Genomic DNA, 16,932 nt, shown 5'->3' with positions numbered 1-16,932 from the left:
ACCACTTCCACATCAAGCAAAAACTCCTCACCACTGGCTTCAAACCATGCCATCACCTTGTCTCCTCCTACCTCACCTCGCAAACCTCCTATTACAATCCAGCCTGAGCACTTCAATCCTCTAGTGCTAACCTTCTTACTGTTCCTGGATCTCATATATCTTGTAAACGACCATCATCCACGTCCTGCTTCGGGCCTGGAACACTCTCCTTCCTCAAATCCGACAATTACTTCGCCCCCCTTCAAAGCCTTCAACATCTCCTCCAAGAGGCCTTCCCTGACTAAGCCCCCCTTTTCTCTTCTCCCATTCCCTTCTGCGTCACCCTGACTTGCTCCCTTTGTTCAGGCCCATCCCCAGCTCCACTGCAGTTACGTGCATATCTGTAATTTATTTTATATTAATTAATGTCTCCCCACCTCTAGACAGTAGGCTCAATGTGGGTAAAGAATGTATTCATTTATTGTTGTATTGTGCTCTACCAAGCACTTAGTACAGTGCTCTGCATATAGTAAGCACTAATAATTGAGAAGCAGCGTGCTCTACATATAGTAAGCATAAGTGCTGTCTATATAGTAAGCGCTAATAACTGAGAAGCAGCGTGGCTCAGTGGAAAGAGCACAGGCTTTGGAGTCAAGAGGTCATGGGTTCAAATCCTGGCTCAGCCACCTGTCAGCTGTGTGACTTTGGGCAAGTCACTTAACTTCACGGTGCCTCAGTTACCTTATCAGTAAAATGGGGATTAAGACTGTGAGCCCCACGTGGGACAACCCGATCCCCCTGTGTCTACCCCAGAGCTTAGAACAGTGCTCAGCACATAGTAAGCGCTTAACAAATACCAATATCATTATTATTAATAAATAAGAGTGAATGAATTAATTAATCAATCAATTCAGCTTTTGCAGGCCCTATTTCCCCAGGCAGGTAGCTGCCAATAGCTGCAACTCTCTGATTTGTGCCCTTAAAAATGGCAAGGTATCTTTGTGAGGAGACTGACCTGCCTTTCTGAAGAAGTCAAAAGCCTTAGTCCACTATTGTGGCACCATGGAATTCCACAGAATAGTGAATTTACACAGAAGGATAAGCCAGGCAGACATGTTCTTGACAGCAAAGAGATATAAACCAATATTCACTCTCTTCAAATATTCTCTGCCAAGAAAAAAAAATACCCAGAGTAACAGAGTGTGGTCAGAAGAGATCTGGGAGGAAAAACGGAGAAAAGTGTTCATTTTCACTGCCTAGCTCATCTATCTCGCTACTGGCCTCTCGCCCACATCCTACCTCTGACCTGGCACACCCTCTCTTCTCATATCAGACAGAAAATTCATTCATTCATTCATTCAATAGTATTTACTGAGCGCTATGTGCAGAGCACTGTACTAAGCGCTTGGGATGAACAAGTCGGCAACAGATAGAGACAGTCCCTGCCCTTTGACGGGCTTACAGTCTAATCGGGGGAGACGGACAGACAAGAACAATGGCAATAAACAGAGTCAAGGGGAAGAACATCTCGTAAAAACAATGGCAACTAAATAGAATCAAGGCGATGTACAATTCATTAACAAAATAAATAGGGTAACAAAAATATATACAGTTTCTCTCTCCCATTTCAAAGCTTTATTCAAGGCACATCTCCTCCAAGATGTGTTGTCTAAGCCCTCCTCTCCTCTTCTCCCACTCTCTGCATCACCCTTTCTCCCTTCACTCACCCTCCCTCTCATCCCCACAGCACATGTGTATGTACGTATGTATGCATGTACCTACATATGTATATTAATGTCTGTTTCCCCCTGACTGTGAGCTAGTTATAGGCAGGGACTGTGTCAGTCTTGTTGAACTGTACTCTTCCAAGCACTTAGTATAGTGTTTTGCCCACGGTAAGCACTCAATAAATGCAGCTGAATAAATACATGAATGCTGGAGAAGACATTCCATTGGAAGTTGGAGATGGCCTTGGCGGGAACAAAAGGAGCAGGGTGAATAACACTGATATAAAAGATGTGAAGAGCTGGATGTCAAAGTTAAAGCCAATTACAGACTGACACAAGGAGAGAGAAAGATACCTATTAGAGGCTTTTGAGGAGAATAGCAAAGTGTGCATATTTATATTTGATATGTCTCACTCAATTACCCTGAATTATCTCAGTGCTTAGTACAGGGCCTGGCACACAGTAAACAATAAACAAATACCACCAAAAGAAGAAAAAATCACAACAGGCAGCCTAGACTAAAAAACAAAAGCTGGAGACAGAGGAATACCAATGAGAAGGCTGATTTAATAGTCTGGGTTCTAATCCTGGCTTCGCCACTTATCTGCTGAGTGTCTCTGGTCAAGTCATTTCACTTTTCTGTGCCTCAGTTAGCTCATCTGTAAAATGGGGATTAAGACTGTGGGCCCCACTTGGGACAATCCAGTGCCTGGCACACATTTAGTGCTTTACAAACACCACAATTATTATTTATTATTAATATCAGTTGAATCCCTCCTTCTTTGTCTGTACGATCTATATAGGACAAGGACTGTGTCCAACCTGATTAACTTTTATTTACATCATTTATTGATTAAAACAGTGCTTGACACACAGTAAATAATTATAATAATAATAAATAATGATATTTGTTAAGCACTTACTGTGCACCAACCACTGTTCTAAGCACTGAGGCAAATACAAGCCCATCACGTTGGACATTGTCCCTGTTCCCCATGGGGGTCAGTCTTAATCGTGGCTCAGTGGAAAGAGCATGGGCTTTGGAATCAGAGGTCAAGGGTTCAAATCCCGGCTCGGCCACTCGTCAGTTGTGTGACTTTGGGCAAGTCACTTAACTTTTCGGTGCCTCAGTTACCTCATCTGTAAAATGGGGATTAAGACTGTGAGCCCCACGTGGGACATCCTGATTCTCCTGTGTCTACCCCAGCGCTTAGAACAGTGCTCGGCACATAGTAAGCACTTAACAAATACGAACATTATTATTATTATTATTATTATTATTATTAATCCCCATTTTATAGAAAGGTAAAAGTTCAGTGACTTGTGCAAAATCACAGAGCAGACATGTGGTGGAGTCAGAATTAGAATCCAGGTCCTTCTGATTTCCAGGCCCATGCTTCATCCACTATTCATTCATTAATTCAATAGTATTTATTGAGCGCTTACTATGTGCAGAGCACTGTACTAAGCGCTTGGAATGTACAAATTGGTAACAGATAGAGACAGTCCCTGCCCTTTGACGGGCTTACAGTTTAATCAGGGTAGACGGACAGACAAGAACAATAGAAATAAACAGAATCAAGAATCAAATAGAATCCACTAGATCACGCTGCTTTTTCATATGCCACGCTGCTTCTCCATGCTTAACAAATACCACACAAAAAAAATCAGCAAGCTGAAAGCTAGTGATACTTAAGTGGGAGAAGAAGAGGTAGAACTGGGAAAGTAATCAGAAATGCTCTCCCTAAAATTTTCCAAACTTCTTAACCAAATTTAACCACCTCATCACAGGACCATGACTCACTAATAAGTGGCGAATGGTGAGCTTCAATTTGGCAATGTAAAAATATGCATGAAAGTGGAATATACAGGTCACAAAGAAAAAAACATCAAGGAATCAGAGTGATGACGAGAACTGCAGTTGCTAAAGTCCAGCTTTGGATGAGGCTGACAAAGATAATACCACTTCCTACAAGAGTGATAGCCAAATACATGATTAACAATCCAGTAAACAATACCCTTTTTCAAGAGACGCTTCCTTCAGCTGATCTAGGCCATCGAATCAAATTATTTCTCATCTCAAGTTAGGGCTTTTGAAATTTAACAGTTTAAAAACTTAAGAAAACTGAGTTTGGAGAGAATTTAAATGAGGCTGACTCATTTTCAGAAATTTTGGAAGTATAATTTTCACTTGAAATAAATCTTTAACTCAGATAAGGCCTACCACGCAGACTCCTTGCACACAATCAGATATTGCATCCAAACGTATTCTAAATTCTTAGTCTGTTTGGTGAAGCTCTGAAGGTCAGGACTGCAGTGTCTGTGACAGCTCCTTTAAGATCTTCTTACATAAGCTTTGGCCAATACATCAGGACACAGGCAAGTATTCATTCATTCATTCATTCAATAGTATTTATTGAGCGCTTACTATGTGCAGAGCACTGTACTAAGCGCTTGGGATGAACAAGTCGGCAACAGATAGAGACAGTCCCTGCCGTTTGACGGGCTTACAGTCTAATCGGGGGAGACGGACAGACAAGAACAATGGCACTAAACAGCGTCAAGGGGAAGAACATCTCGTAAAAACAATGGCAACTAAATAGAATCAAGGCGATGTACAATTCATTAACAAAATAAATAGGGTAACGAAAATATATACAGTTGAGCGGACGGGTACAGTGCTGTGGGGATGGGAAGGGAGAGGTGGAGGAGCAGAGGGAAAAGGGGAAAATGAGGCTTTAGCTGCGGAGAGGTAAAGGGGGGATGGCAGAGGGAGTAGAGGGGGAAGAGGAGCTCAGTCTGGGAACGCCTCTTGGAGGAGGTGATTTTTAAGTAAGGTTTTGAAGAGGGAAAGAGAATCAGTTTGGCGGAGGTGAGGAGGGAGGGCGTTCCAGGACCGCGGGAGGACGTGACCCAGGGGTCGACGGCGGGATAGGCGAGACCGAGGGACGGCGAGGAGGTGGGCGGCAGAGGAGCGGAGCGTGCGGGGTGGGCGGTAGAAAGAGAGAAGGGAGGAGAGGTAGGAAGGGGCAAGGTGATGGAGAGCCTTGAAGCCTAGAGTGAGGAGTTTTTGTTTGGAGCGGAGGTCGATAGGCAACCACTGGAGTTGTTTAAGAAGGGGAGTGACATGCCCAGATCGTTTCTGCAGGAAGATGAGCCGGGCAGCGGAGTGAAGAATAGACCGGAGCGGGGCGAGAGAGGAGGAAGGGAGGTCAGAGAGAAGGCTGACACAGTAGTCTAGCCAGGATATAACGAGAGCCCATAGCAGTAAGGTAGCCGTTTGGGTGGAGAGGAAAGGGCGGATCTTGGCGATATTGTAGAGGTGAAACCGGCAGGTCTTGGTAACGGATAGGATGTGTGGGGTGAACGAGAGGGACGAGTCAAGGATGACACCGAGATTGCGGGCCTGCGGGACGGGAAGGATGGTCGTGCCATCCACGGTGATGGAGAAGTCTGGGAGCGGACCGGGCTTGGGAGGGAAGATGAGGAGCTCAGTCTTGCTCATGTTGAGTTTTAGGTGGCGGGCCGACATCCAGGTGGAGACGTCCCGGAGGCAGGAGGAGATGCGAGCCTGAAGGGAGGGGGAGAGGACAGGGGCGGAGATGTAGATCTGCGTGTCATCTGCGTAGAGATGGTAGTCAAAGCCGTGAGAGCGGATGAGTTCACCGAGGGAGTGAGTGTAAATGGAGAACAGAAGAGGGCCAAGAACTGACCCTTGAGGAACTCCAACAGTTAAAGGATGGGAGGGGAGGAGGCTCCAGCGTAGGAGACCGAGAATGATCGGCCAGAGAGGTAAGAGGAGAACCAGGAGAGGACAGAGTCCGTGAAGCCAAGGTGAGATAAGGTATGGAGGAGGAGGGGATGGTCGACAGTGTCAAAGGCAGCAGAGAGGTCAAGGAGGATCAGAATGGAGTAGGAGCCACTGGATTTGGCAAGAAGGAGGTCATGGGTGACCTTAGAGAGAGCAGTCTCGGTAGAGTGGAGGGGACGGAAGCCAGATTGGAGCGGGTCTAGGAGAGAATGGGAGTTAAGGAATTCTAGGCATCGATTGTAGACGACTCGTTCTAAGATTTTGGAAAGGAAGGGTAGTAGGGAGATAGGACGATAACTGGAGGGGGAAGTGGGGTCAAGAGCGGGTTTTTTTAGGATGGGGGAGACGTGGGCGTGTTTGAAGGCAGAGGGGAAGGAGCCCTTGGAGACTGAGTGGTTAAAAATAGAAGTTAAGGAAGGGAGGAGGGCAGGGGCGATGGTTTTAAGAAGGTGAGAGGGAATGGGGTCCGAGGCGCAGGTGAAGGGGGTGGCACTTGCGAGGAGGGAGGAGATCTCCTCTGAGGATACTGCAGGGAAGGATGGGAAAGTAGGGGAGGGGGTTGTTGGGGGGGGAGGGGAGAGGCGGAGGGGTGACTTTGGGGAGCTCAGACCTGATCGTGTTGATTTTCGTGAGGAAATAGGTGGCCAGATCATTAGGGGTGAGAGATGGGGTAGGGGGAGGAACAGGGGGCCTAAGGAGAGAGTTAAAGGTCCGGAACAATCGGCGGGGGTGACGGGCATGGGTGTCGATGAGGGAGGAGAAGAAGCTTTGCCTGGCGGAGGAGAGGGCAGAGTTAAGGCAGGAAAGGATAAATTTGAAGTGTGTGAGGTCGGCTTGGTGCTTGGACATTCGCCAGCAGCGCTCAGCAGCTCGAGCATAGGAGCGTAGGAGGCGGACGGAGGAGGTGATCCAGGGCTGTGGGTTAGTGGCGCGAGAGCGGCGGAGGGAAAGGGGGGCCAGAGAGTCGAGATGAGTAGAGAGGGTGGGGTTGAGAGCGGAGACCTGATCGTCGAGAGTGGGAAGAGAGGACAGGGCGGCAATGTGAGGCGAGATGCTATTGGAAAGACGGATGGGATTGAGAGAGCGGAGGTCTCTGTGGGGCAGTAGCGAAGATTTGCAGGGGGAGGGAGTGTGAGAGATGAGGCAGGTGAGAAGGTTATGGTCCGAGAGAGGGATTTCAGAGTTGGTGAGTGAGGAGATAGTGCAGCGGTAGGAGATGACAAGATCGAGGGTGTGACCGAGTCGGTGAGTGGGCGCGGTATGGTGGAGGAGGAGGTCGGCAGAGTCGAGGAGGGATAGCAGGCGGGCGGCAGAGGAGTCGTCGGGTACATCCGTATGGATGTTGAAGTCTCCAAGGATCAGAGTGGGCAGAGAGAAGGAGAGAAGGAAGGTGAGAAAGGGGTCAAGGTGGTTGAAGAAGTCGGAGGTGGGACCGGGAGGGCGGTAGATGACGGCGACAAGTAACTGGAGTGGGTGGTAGAGGCGAATGATATGGGCTTCGAAGGAGGGGAAGGAGAGGGAGGGGGGAGGAGGGATAGTGCGGAAGCAGCATCGGGGCGAGAGGAGGAAGCCGACGCCTCCTCCCTTACCGGTGAGTCTGGGGGAGTGGGAGAAGGAGAGGCCTCCGCTGGAGAGAGCGGCGGCGGAGACCGTGTCTTCGGGAGAGAGCCACGTTTCCGAAAGGGCGAGGAGGAGGAGAGCGGGAGAGGAAAAGGTCATGGATGAAAGGTAGCTTGCCTGTAACAGAGCGGGGGTTCCAGAGGCCACACTTGAAAGTAGCTGTGGGTGCAAGGGGAGGAGGGGGGGAAGGGCGGGGGGAGGGGAGGGTTTGGATGGGAAGGAGGTGGCGGGGCCCTGGACGAGGAGAGGGGGATGAGGGGTGGCGGTGGGACAAGAGGACTGGGATGGGGCATGGGTGGGGAAGAGAGAAGGGGGGAGGGGGTGAAGAGGGGGTTAGGTGGGGGGAAGAGTAGGGGGAGGGGGAAGAGGGGTAGCGCTGGTAAAGTGGGGTTCTAGGGCGGGAGAGAGGAGAGGGGGAGGAGACAGAGGAGAGAGCGGGAAAGAGCTGAGCGAGAGAGGGGAAGGGGAAGGGGAGGATAGGAAGGGGCGGGAGGGGGGAGGGGGGGAGGAGGGACATGGCGAGGCCAGAGAGGTGGGTGGCAGCACTGACAACAATAAACAGTAATAAACGAAATCGGTAATATAGCAACATGATACAATATGATACAATACAAGTAGTAAACTGGGATGAAATACTTCTGACTCCCAGCTCCCTTAAGACTCAACACTTTTTTTTTTAATGGGACTGAAGGCACCTCCAATTTATGACCAGACCAGGCTCTCATATTCATATATGATCCCTACAGTCTTTGGGACCCTGGGGAGACAATGGTAGTTTCTAAGTATTGTGTGGGTAGGAGCTACGACTGATTTGCTTTAATTGTCCTTAGCCCACTATTTACAACTGTGCTTGGCATTTAGTTAATAATTAATAATCACCTTAATTAATAATTATAGCTATAATTATATCAACCATTGATTGGCGATTTTGGGATTTTTCTGTAAATGGCACTTGTTTAAGTGCTTACTGTGTGCCAGGCACTGTACCAAGTACTGGGATAGATACAAGATATTTGGACTGGACATGAGGTAACTGAGATAACAGAGAGGCAAGTGACTTGATTTGTTGACCTCCATGTCAACTACTCCCTTTCTCTGGTCTGGAACTCTCTTCACATCTGTGTAAGCTAGAACCCCACTTTTCCCAGCTTTAAAGCCTCATTAATGTCACATCTCCAAAAAGTCATTCCCGATTAAACCCTATTTCCCCAACTCCCTTTCTCTTCAATACTTTGCACTTGGATGTGCACCTCCAGCAATTGGTAATCAACCCACTCTATCTCCATAGCATTTATGCCCATATTTCCAAACTTTATATTATATTTATTTATTTGTATGTGTCTCTCCCTATATAGTGTATGTTTAACGTTGGCTGGGAACATGTCTAACATCTTTATTGTACTGAATTCTTTCAAATGCTTAATACAGTGCTTTGCACACAGCAGGCAATCAATAATTACCACTGACTGATTAATTCTAAAAAATTAATAAGGCACTCTGCACAAAACAGGCAATAATAAATACCACTAATTGTTCTAAATGGTGTGAAGATAATAATAATAATAATGTTGGTATTTGTTAAGCGCTTACTATGTGCAGAGCACTGTTCTAAGCACTGGGGTAGACACAAGGGAATCAGGTTGTCCCACGTGGGGCTCACAGTCTTAATCCCCATTTTACAGATGAGGTAACTGAGGCACAGAGAAGTTAAGTGACTTGCCCACAGTCACACTGCTGACAAGTGGCAAAGCTGGGATTCGAACCCATGACCTCTGACTCCAAAGCCCATGGTCTTTCCACTGAACCGCGCTGCTTCACTGAGCCACACTGCTGGAAGATGTCCAGCATTGGATAGAAAGGAAGAGATCATAGCCAGAGAGGTATATTTTTGAGTCATTAGCTAAAAATGGTATCTGAAGCCACGCAAATGGATAATAAATAATAATAATGTTGGTATTTGTTAAGCGCTTACTATGTGCAGAGCACTGTTCTAAGCGCTCGGGTAAACACAGAGTAATCGGGTTGTCCCACATGAGGCTCACAGTCTGTGAGTCCTATAGACGAACAAGAGAAGTGGACCCAGATCAGAGGCTTGCTGGACACACATGGGAAGGAACTGGGAGATTAAACAAGAGCCAGTAAAAGAAATAGGAAAGTAGTAAATGAAGAAAGATAAGGTACAGCAAAGATCAAATACAGAAATTAATAAAATGCATGATTACTATTACTATTATTATTATTATTATAATTATTAAGAACATACTATGCATCAAAGACTGTTCTAAATGCTAAGTAGATAAGAGTTAATATGGCTGGACAAAGTCCCTGTTCCTCATGCGTCTCACAATCTAAGCAGGAAGGAGAACAGGTATTTAATTACTATTTTTACAGTAAGCAGTTGGCAGAACCAGGATTAGTACCTAGGTCCCCTGACTTCAGGCCAATTGCTCTTCCTACTAGGTCAAGCTATAAAGAGCACAAAATTTTGCTGCAAATATTTTAAAAGAATTACAAAAGTATCAGTTAACATTTTTTAATTTAAAAAGTATCAGTTTTGAAATCGATTAATATATTTGAGGACATGTGAGAAAAAAATGCAAATAACTATATGGAGCTAGTCCCCAAACTTAAACTATTAAATGCTTTAAAACTATCCAAAGAAAAGTGAAAAAATCTATTCCACATCTATTTACCCACTTTAAAAAGTAATATTTTCAAATCCATACCCATTAAATCCTGTGACAATTTTCAGAATCCGTTCCTTCATTTCATCAAATGGAATATATTCCATATTAGCATGAGTGGTTCCTCTTGGTTCAGGAGTTGCAATTCTGAAATCATCCATCACTCTCTCCAGTTTGAAAATAAAATACCCTTTAAATTGCGCCCACTGAATCCTACAATCAAGACACAGCTGTATTACATTATACTAGTTTACTAGGTTTTGTTTAACAATGCATAAAAATACACTGACTTTAATGAAGTTCCCCATCGAACACCTCAAGTGAGCTTCAAACCCAACATAAACACTTTAAGGTTGAGAATCTGCACAAAAGAATTGATTATAATGACACTGGTCTGCACAACAACCTTTGCAGAATCTTCTACTTCTTAGTGTTCACTCTGAGAATCAGAGTGGCCTAGTGGAATCACATGGGCCTGGGAGTCAGAGGACTTGGGTCATAATCCTGGGTCCATCATTTGTCTGCTTGGGTGACCTTTAGTAAGTCACTTCAATTCTCTGGGCCTTCATTACCATATCTGTAAAATGGGGACTGAGCCCCACATCAGACAGGGACTATGTCCAACCTGAGTAGTTTACCTCTATCTCAGTGCACAATACAGTATCTGGTTCACAGAAAGCACTTAAGAATTACCATTAAAAGAGCCAAACGAAAAAACGGTGGGAACAGACTGCAGAGTAGAAAAGTAGGGATATGACAAAATGATTTTATTTCTTTAAAGTTTATTCCACGAGTAGCAAATGCTAAAGAGGTCTCTCCCTCAACCCCCGTCTAATAGTGGTGGCCAACCAGCAGCACCTCTATTTTCAGCCCAGAGATCATGGAAGCCCTACCAACTGCATGTGTAACCTCAGTTTTGAAATCATGGGGATCCAACCAGCTGCAACTTTACCTTCAGCCTTGATATCAGGGAAGCCTGATAATAATAATAATGTTGGTATTTGTTAAGCACTTCTATGCCTCTACTCTCAGTCATGAGATAATGGGAGCCTGACTAGCTGTATCTCTTTTCTCAGTCCTGAGAAGATGGGGGACTGATTAGCTGCACCTCTTTTCTCAGCCCTCAGATTATGGGGTTCCAAACCAGTTCCTATCCTAAATCCTGAAATCATGGAACCCAAACAGCTGTGCCTCTATCTTCAGAAGCAAATTACTGGGGCCCAACCAGCTGCACTTCTACCCCCAGCCCTATGATCACAGTGAACCGACCAGCAGTAACTCTCAACCTTCAGATCATGGGAGCCCTACTTGCTGGACCTATACCCTCAGATCTGAAAACACTAACTAGGGCCTGACTAGGTGCACTTCTACACTCAACACTGAGATCATGGGGGGGCCCAACGAGCTGCGCCTTCATCCTATTTTTTAACATCAGAGGGATTGACTAGCTGTACTTCTACACATATACCTGCTGTCCTAAAAAGCATTTCCTTAATCCCAAGCAAAGTGTGCTATTAGAACGGTGCCCATTACTTAGAACACAGCTTGGCACAAAGTAAGCACATAACACATACCATAATTATTATTCATGTTAAATTAAATGTCCTTAGGCATACCACTTCCTGTGATCCTAGGTGAGGCAGACCTATCCTCTCCAAGCTGAAGACCTAAATGTTGACAGACCAAGAGAGGTCCGGGTGAGAAGTCTTCTAAGAGTAAAAGACATTGGGACTTTAACTGGTAGATTAGAGTCATTATCCTTGGAAGAAGCTTAAGGAAGCCGGTCAATGTAAAATCAACAAGCATAATATAAAGGTAGAAACTGAAACCATGGGTAGAGGGAGAATAGAAGGGGACCTAGAAATGAGCCTTGAGGGACCCCCACTGTCTGAGGATGGGAGGCAGAAGAGTCAGCAAAACTACTGAGACAGAGAGGTCAGAGAGCTAGAAGGAGAACCAAGAGAAGATGTTGTCAGAGAAGCCGAGAGAAGCTTAGCTTCCAAGAATGGTTCCAAGAGGAGGGAGTGGACGACAGTGTCCAACACAGCTGAGAGATCTAGGAGGATTCTGATAGAGTAGAGGCTGTTAGATTTGGCAACAATGTTGACTGTAATCTCAGAGGGGTCTCTTTCAATAGTGTGAAAGGAGTGAAACCCAGATTGAAGGGGATCTAGGAGAGAACTGGAGGAGAGGAAGTGGAGACAGTGGACACAGACAAGAAATTTGCAAAGTAACACCAAGAATGAGGTGGGGCAATAAGTGGAGTGAGCCACAGTGTTATGGAGGGGTTTTTTAGGGTGGGGGAGACATGAACCTGCTTGAAAGCAGGGGGCAAGAACCCCTTGCAAAATGAATATTTGAAGATAGTAGTCAAGAGAAAAGATGGGAGAAGAGAGGGCAAGTATTTTGAAAAGGTATGAAGGGATGGGCTCAGAAACACAGATGGAGGGAATAGATTTATACTACTGAGAGATTTCATCTTGAATTACTCAAGGGGATATAGAAAGAGTCGAAGACGGTGGAGGAGGAGAGATTGGAGAGGAGAAGGGGAGATTTCAGGGAGATCACACCTGATAGTTTCAATTTTGTTCATGAAGTATATGGCGAGATCATTGGGAAAAAGATGGTGAGGGCAGAGGACAGGAGGTTTGACGTGGGATGCAAATGACAGGTGAAGACAGGGGGTGTGCAAGTGTATTAGAAATGATGGAAAGAGGTGATGTTAAGGAGTTTGCAATATGAGAGGATTTTTATTAATTTTGTTTTTTAATTCGTTATGCACTTACTTCAAATCATTCATTTGTTCATTCATTTATTCATCCCTTTAACTGTATTTATTGAGCCCTTGCTATGTGCAGAGCACGGTACTAAGTGCTTGGGAAGATAGATGCATTCCCTGCCCACAAGGATTTTACAGTTTAGAAGAGAAGACAAATATTATTTATAAATTAAAACAGATGCAGTGAATTGAACTACATATGGGCTGGGAGGAGAGATGAGTTAGGGGAATAAGTCAAGCAATGCACAAGGGAAAAAGAGAAGAAGAAAGGAGAGCTTAGCCAGGGACGGCCTCTTGGAGGAGATGTGACTTAAATAAGGCTTTGTAGGAGGAGAGAATAATTGTTGGATATGAGGAGGGAAGGGATTCCAGGCCAGAGGTAGGATGTGAGTGAGAAGTCGTCAGCAAAACAGAATAGGAAGGTTAGCATTAGAGGAGTGATGAGTGTTGTCTTGGCTGTAGTAAGAGAGAAGAGAAGCAGCATGGCTCAATGGCAAGAGCATGGGCTTGGGAGCCATAGGTTGAGGGTTCTAATCCAGGCTCCGCCGCTTGTCAGCTGTGTGATTTTGGGCAAGTCACTTAATTTCTCTGTGCCTCAGTTCCCTCACCTGTAACATAAGGATTAAGACTGTGAGTCCCAGCGGGGACAACCTGATTACCTGTATCTACCCCAGGGCTTAGAACAGTGCTCAGCACATAGTAAGAATTTAATACCAACATTACTATTATTATTACTATTATTGTTATTATTATTAAAGAAGTGAGGAAGGAGGGGAGAGGTGATTGAATGCTTTCAAGTCAGTGGTGAGGAGCTTTTGTTTGAAGACAGGTGAATGGGTAACCAATGGAGTTTCTTGAGGAGTGGGGAAACATAGCCTGAACTTTTTTGTAGAAAGATGATCAGGCCAGCAGGGTGAAGTATGGAGTACGCAGTATTAGGTAACATAATCGTCCCAGACCTCTCAGCTGCCTTTGACACTGACCACTCCCTTCTCCTGGAAGGGTTATCCAACCTTGGCTTCATTGGCATTGTCCCATCCTGGTTCTCCTCCTATCTGTCCTATTCCTCCTCCTCAGAGAAGCAGCGTGGCTCAGTGGAAAGAGCACGGGCTTTGGAGTCAGAGGTCATGGGTTCAAATCCCGGCTCGGCCGTTTGTCAGCTGTGTGACTTTGGACAAGTCACTTAACTTCTCGGTGCCTCAGCTACCTCATCTGTAAAATGGGGATTAAGACTGTGAGCCCCACATGGGACAACCTGATTCCCGTGTCTACCCCAGCACTTAGAACAGTGTTCGGCACATAGTAAGCGCTTAACAAATACCAACATTATTATTATTATTATTATTATTATTATTATTATTTTACGAACTCCTCCCCTGCCTCCCAACCCCTAACTTTGGGGTTCCTTCAGGGTTCAGTTCTGGGTTCCTTTTTTCCCTCCACCTACACCCACTCCCTTGGAAAACTCATTTACTCACATGGCTTCAACTATCACCTCTAAGCTGATGATACCCAAATCTACATCTTCAGCCCTGAGCTCTCTGCCTCTCTGCAGTTTTGCATTTCCTTCTGCCTTCAAGACATCTCAACTTGGCTGTCTTCCCATCACCTCAAACTTATACAGCTAAAACTGAACTTCTTATCTTCCCGCCCAAACCCTGTCCTCCCACTCACTTTCCCATCACTGTTGATGGCACCACCATCCTTCCTGCATCACAAGCCTGTAACCCTTGCATTATCCTTGACTCCTCTCTCTCGTTTCACCCACATAATCAAGACATCATGAAATCCTGTCAGTTTCACATCATCATCAAAATCCACCCCTTCCCCTCCTCCAAACTGCTACCACATTAATGCAAGCACTTATCCAATCCCACCATAACTAATGTATCAGCCTCCTTGCTGACCTCCCTGCCTCCTGTCTTTCCCCACTCCAGTCCATACCCCATTCTGCTGCTCAAACAATTTTCCTTCAAAACATTCAGACCATGTTTCCCCACTCCTCAAGTACCACTGGCTGCATGCCCACTGCCACATCAAACAAAAACTTTCCATTACTGCCTTTAAAGTAGTCAATTCCCTTGCCCCTCCCACCTCACCTTGCTACTCCTAATACAACCCAGCCCACAAACTTTCTTCCTGTAATGCTAACCTTCTCACTGGGGCTCCATCTCATCTGTCTCACCGACAACCTCTCGCCTATATCTTACCTCTGGATTGCAAAGGTCTCCCTCCTCATAACAGGTAGAAAACTGCTCTACCCCACTTCAAAGCCTTGCCTTTTTACTTGCTCCCTAATTCATTCTCCTTCCCATCCCCACAACACATAAGTATATATCTCCATGTCTTATTTATATATTTACCTATTTAACTTTCTATTTATTGATTTACTTATTTATATTACGGTATTTGTTAAGCACTTAATATGTGCCAGGTACTGTTCTAAGCACTGGGGTAGATACAAGGTAAGTGGGATGGACATGGTCCCTGTCCCCCACTAGGCTCACAATCTTAATCATTTTACAGATGAAGGAACTGACGCACAGAAGTGAAGTTACTTGTCTAAGGTTACATAGCAGACAAGTATCAAAGCTGGGATTAGAACCCCATGTCCTCTGACTCCCAAGCCCATGCTCTTTCCACTAAGCCACGCTGCTTCCCTACCACCAACGTCGTCACTGTACCTGGATCTCTTCTTCCTCACCGTTGTCCCTTGCCCGCAACTTCCCTCTGGGTGGAACTCCCTCCTTTTCACATTTTCTCTCCCCATCTTCAAAACCCCCCTTAAATTCCATCTCCTCTTTTCTCTCCCTTGTCAGCTGCTTAACCAATCTCTGGGCCTCTGTCTCACCTGATCCCCAGTGGCCCACCTCTCCGTCTTGCCCCAGCCTGGATACTAGAGTTGTTAAATATGTTCCCTGCCCATAACAGACTTTACAGTATAAAGGGAGAAAGACATTGATATAAATTATGGAGGTGTATATACGGCAAGATGGTGGTGACAGAAACAATGCTGCGAAAGGGCTGTAAAAGACAAGCAACAGTACCAGAGGACTGAGATGGTGCTCCCCCTCCAGATCCCTGCTCAAAAGGGAAGAGATGCTGACACCATCCAGGCCCTTTCCTCACCTGCAGGGGATTTAGGATCATGCCTGAAGGAAAGGACTCTGAAACCCTCCAGCCTCTCCCCTTTTCATTCAATAGTATTTATTGAGCGCTTACTATGTGCAGAGCACTGTACTAAGCGCTTGGGACGAACAAGTCGGCAACAGATAGAGACAGTCCCTGCCGTTTGACGGGCTTACAGTCTAATCGGGGGAGACGGACAGACAAGAACAATGGCACTAAACAGCGTCAAGGGGAAGAACATCTCGTAAAAACAATGGCAACTAAATAGAATCAAGGCGATGTACAATTCATTAACAAAATAAATAGGGTAACGAAAATATATACAGTTGAGCGGATGAGTACAGTGCTGTGGGGATGGGAAGGGAGAGGTGGAGGAGCAGAGGGAAAAGGGGAAAATGAGGCTTTAGCTGCGGAGAGGTAAAGGGGGGATGGCAGAGGGAGTAGAGGGGGAAGAGGAGCTCAGTCTGGGAACGCCTCTTGGAGGAGGTGATTTTTAAGTAAGGTTTTGAAGAGGGAAAGAGAATCAGTTTGGCGGAGGTGAGGAGGGAGGGCGTTCCAGGACCGCGGGAGGACGTGACCCAGGGGTCGACGGCGGGATAGGCGAGACCGAGGGACGGTGAGGAGGTGGGCGGCAGAGGAGCGGAGCGTGCGGGGTGGGCGGCAGAAAGAGAGAAGGGAGGAGAGGTAGGAAGGGGCAAGGTGATGGAGAGCCTTGAAGCCTAGAGTGAGGAGTTTTTGTTTGGAGCAGTGGTCGATAGGCAACCACTGGAGTTGTTTAACTCCCCTTCACAAAGGTGGCCTAAGATAGCCCCAGAGAGAAGGATCACAACCAAAAACTGCAGTGCCAAAAACTGAAAAAAGGGGAGGGTCTCTACCACCCCTCCACCCTCACTGGTGTGGCCCAGAACCTATCAGAGAAAAGGGTCGACTAGCCACCCCAGGGTCACTCCCATCATAATGGAGGCCTAAAATCAAGTCAGAGAGAGGGCTGCTAACAATCCCAACACCCTCTCAGCAAGATGGGGCAAAAACTGAGACAGCGGAGGGTCTCCACCAACCCTTGCCTCTCCCTCCAGAAGGTCCAGTAAAGTTTGGGATGATAGAGGGAAGGGACACTGAGGTCTCTGACCCTACCCTTACCATGTAAGCACCCTTCATCCCCACCTCCCCTGGAGGCCCAGAAGAGACCAAGGCCCCACTAGA

The 16,932-nt window shown here is 46.2% G+C and overlaps 1 protein-coding gene across 3 annotated transcripts in view; it reads right to left on the bottom strand.

Moving 5' to 3' along the window:
• The window catches only part of LOC114808767 (serine/threonine-protein phosphatase 4 regulatory subunit 2-like), a 62,577-nt gene that overhangs the window by 24,072 nt on the left and 21,573 nt on the right, over positions 1 to 16,932 (bottom strand). For 2 of the 3 annotated variants that reach the window (XM_039910987.1, XM_029056632.2), the window contains exon 3: positions 9,864 to 10,034. The exons of the other annotated variant lie outside the window; for it this stretch is intronic. In XM_039910987.1, coding sequence (XP_039766921.1) covers positions 9,864 to 10,034 — 171 coding nt within the window. The remainder of the gene's footprint in view (positions 1 to 9,863; positions 10,035 to 16,932) is intronic. 3 annotated transcript variants of the gene reach the window in all.

Source organism: Ornithorhynchus anatinus, chromosome Y5 (genome assembly GCF_004115215.2).
Source record: "Ornithorhynchus anatinus isolate Pmale09 chromosome Y5, mOrnAna1.pri.v4, whole genome shotgun sequence".
NCBI classification, from domain to species: Eukaryota; Metazoa; Chordata; class Mammalia; order Monotremata; family Ornithorhynchidae; genus Ornithorhynchus; species Ornithorhynchus anatinus.
This window is presented reverse-complemented; position numbering and strand designations above follow the sequence as displayed.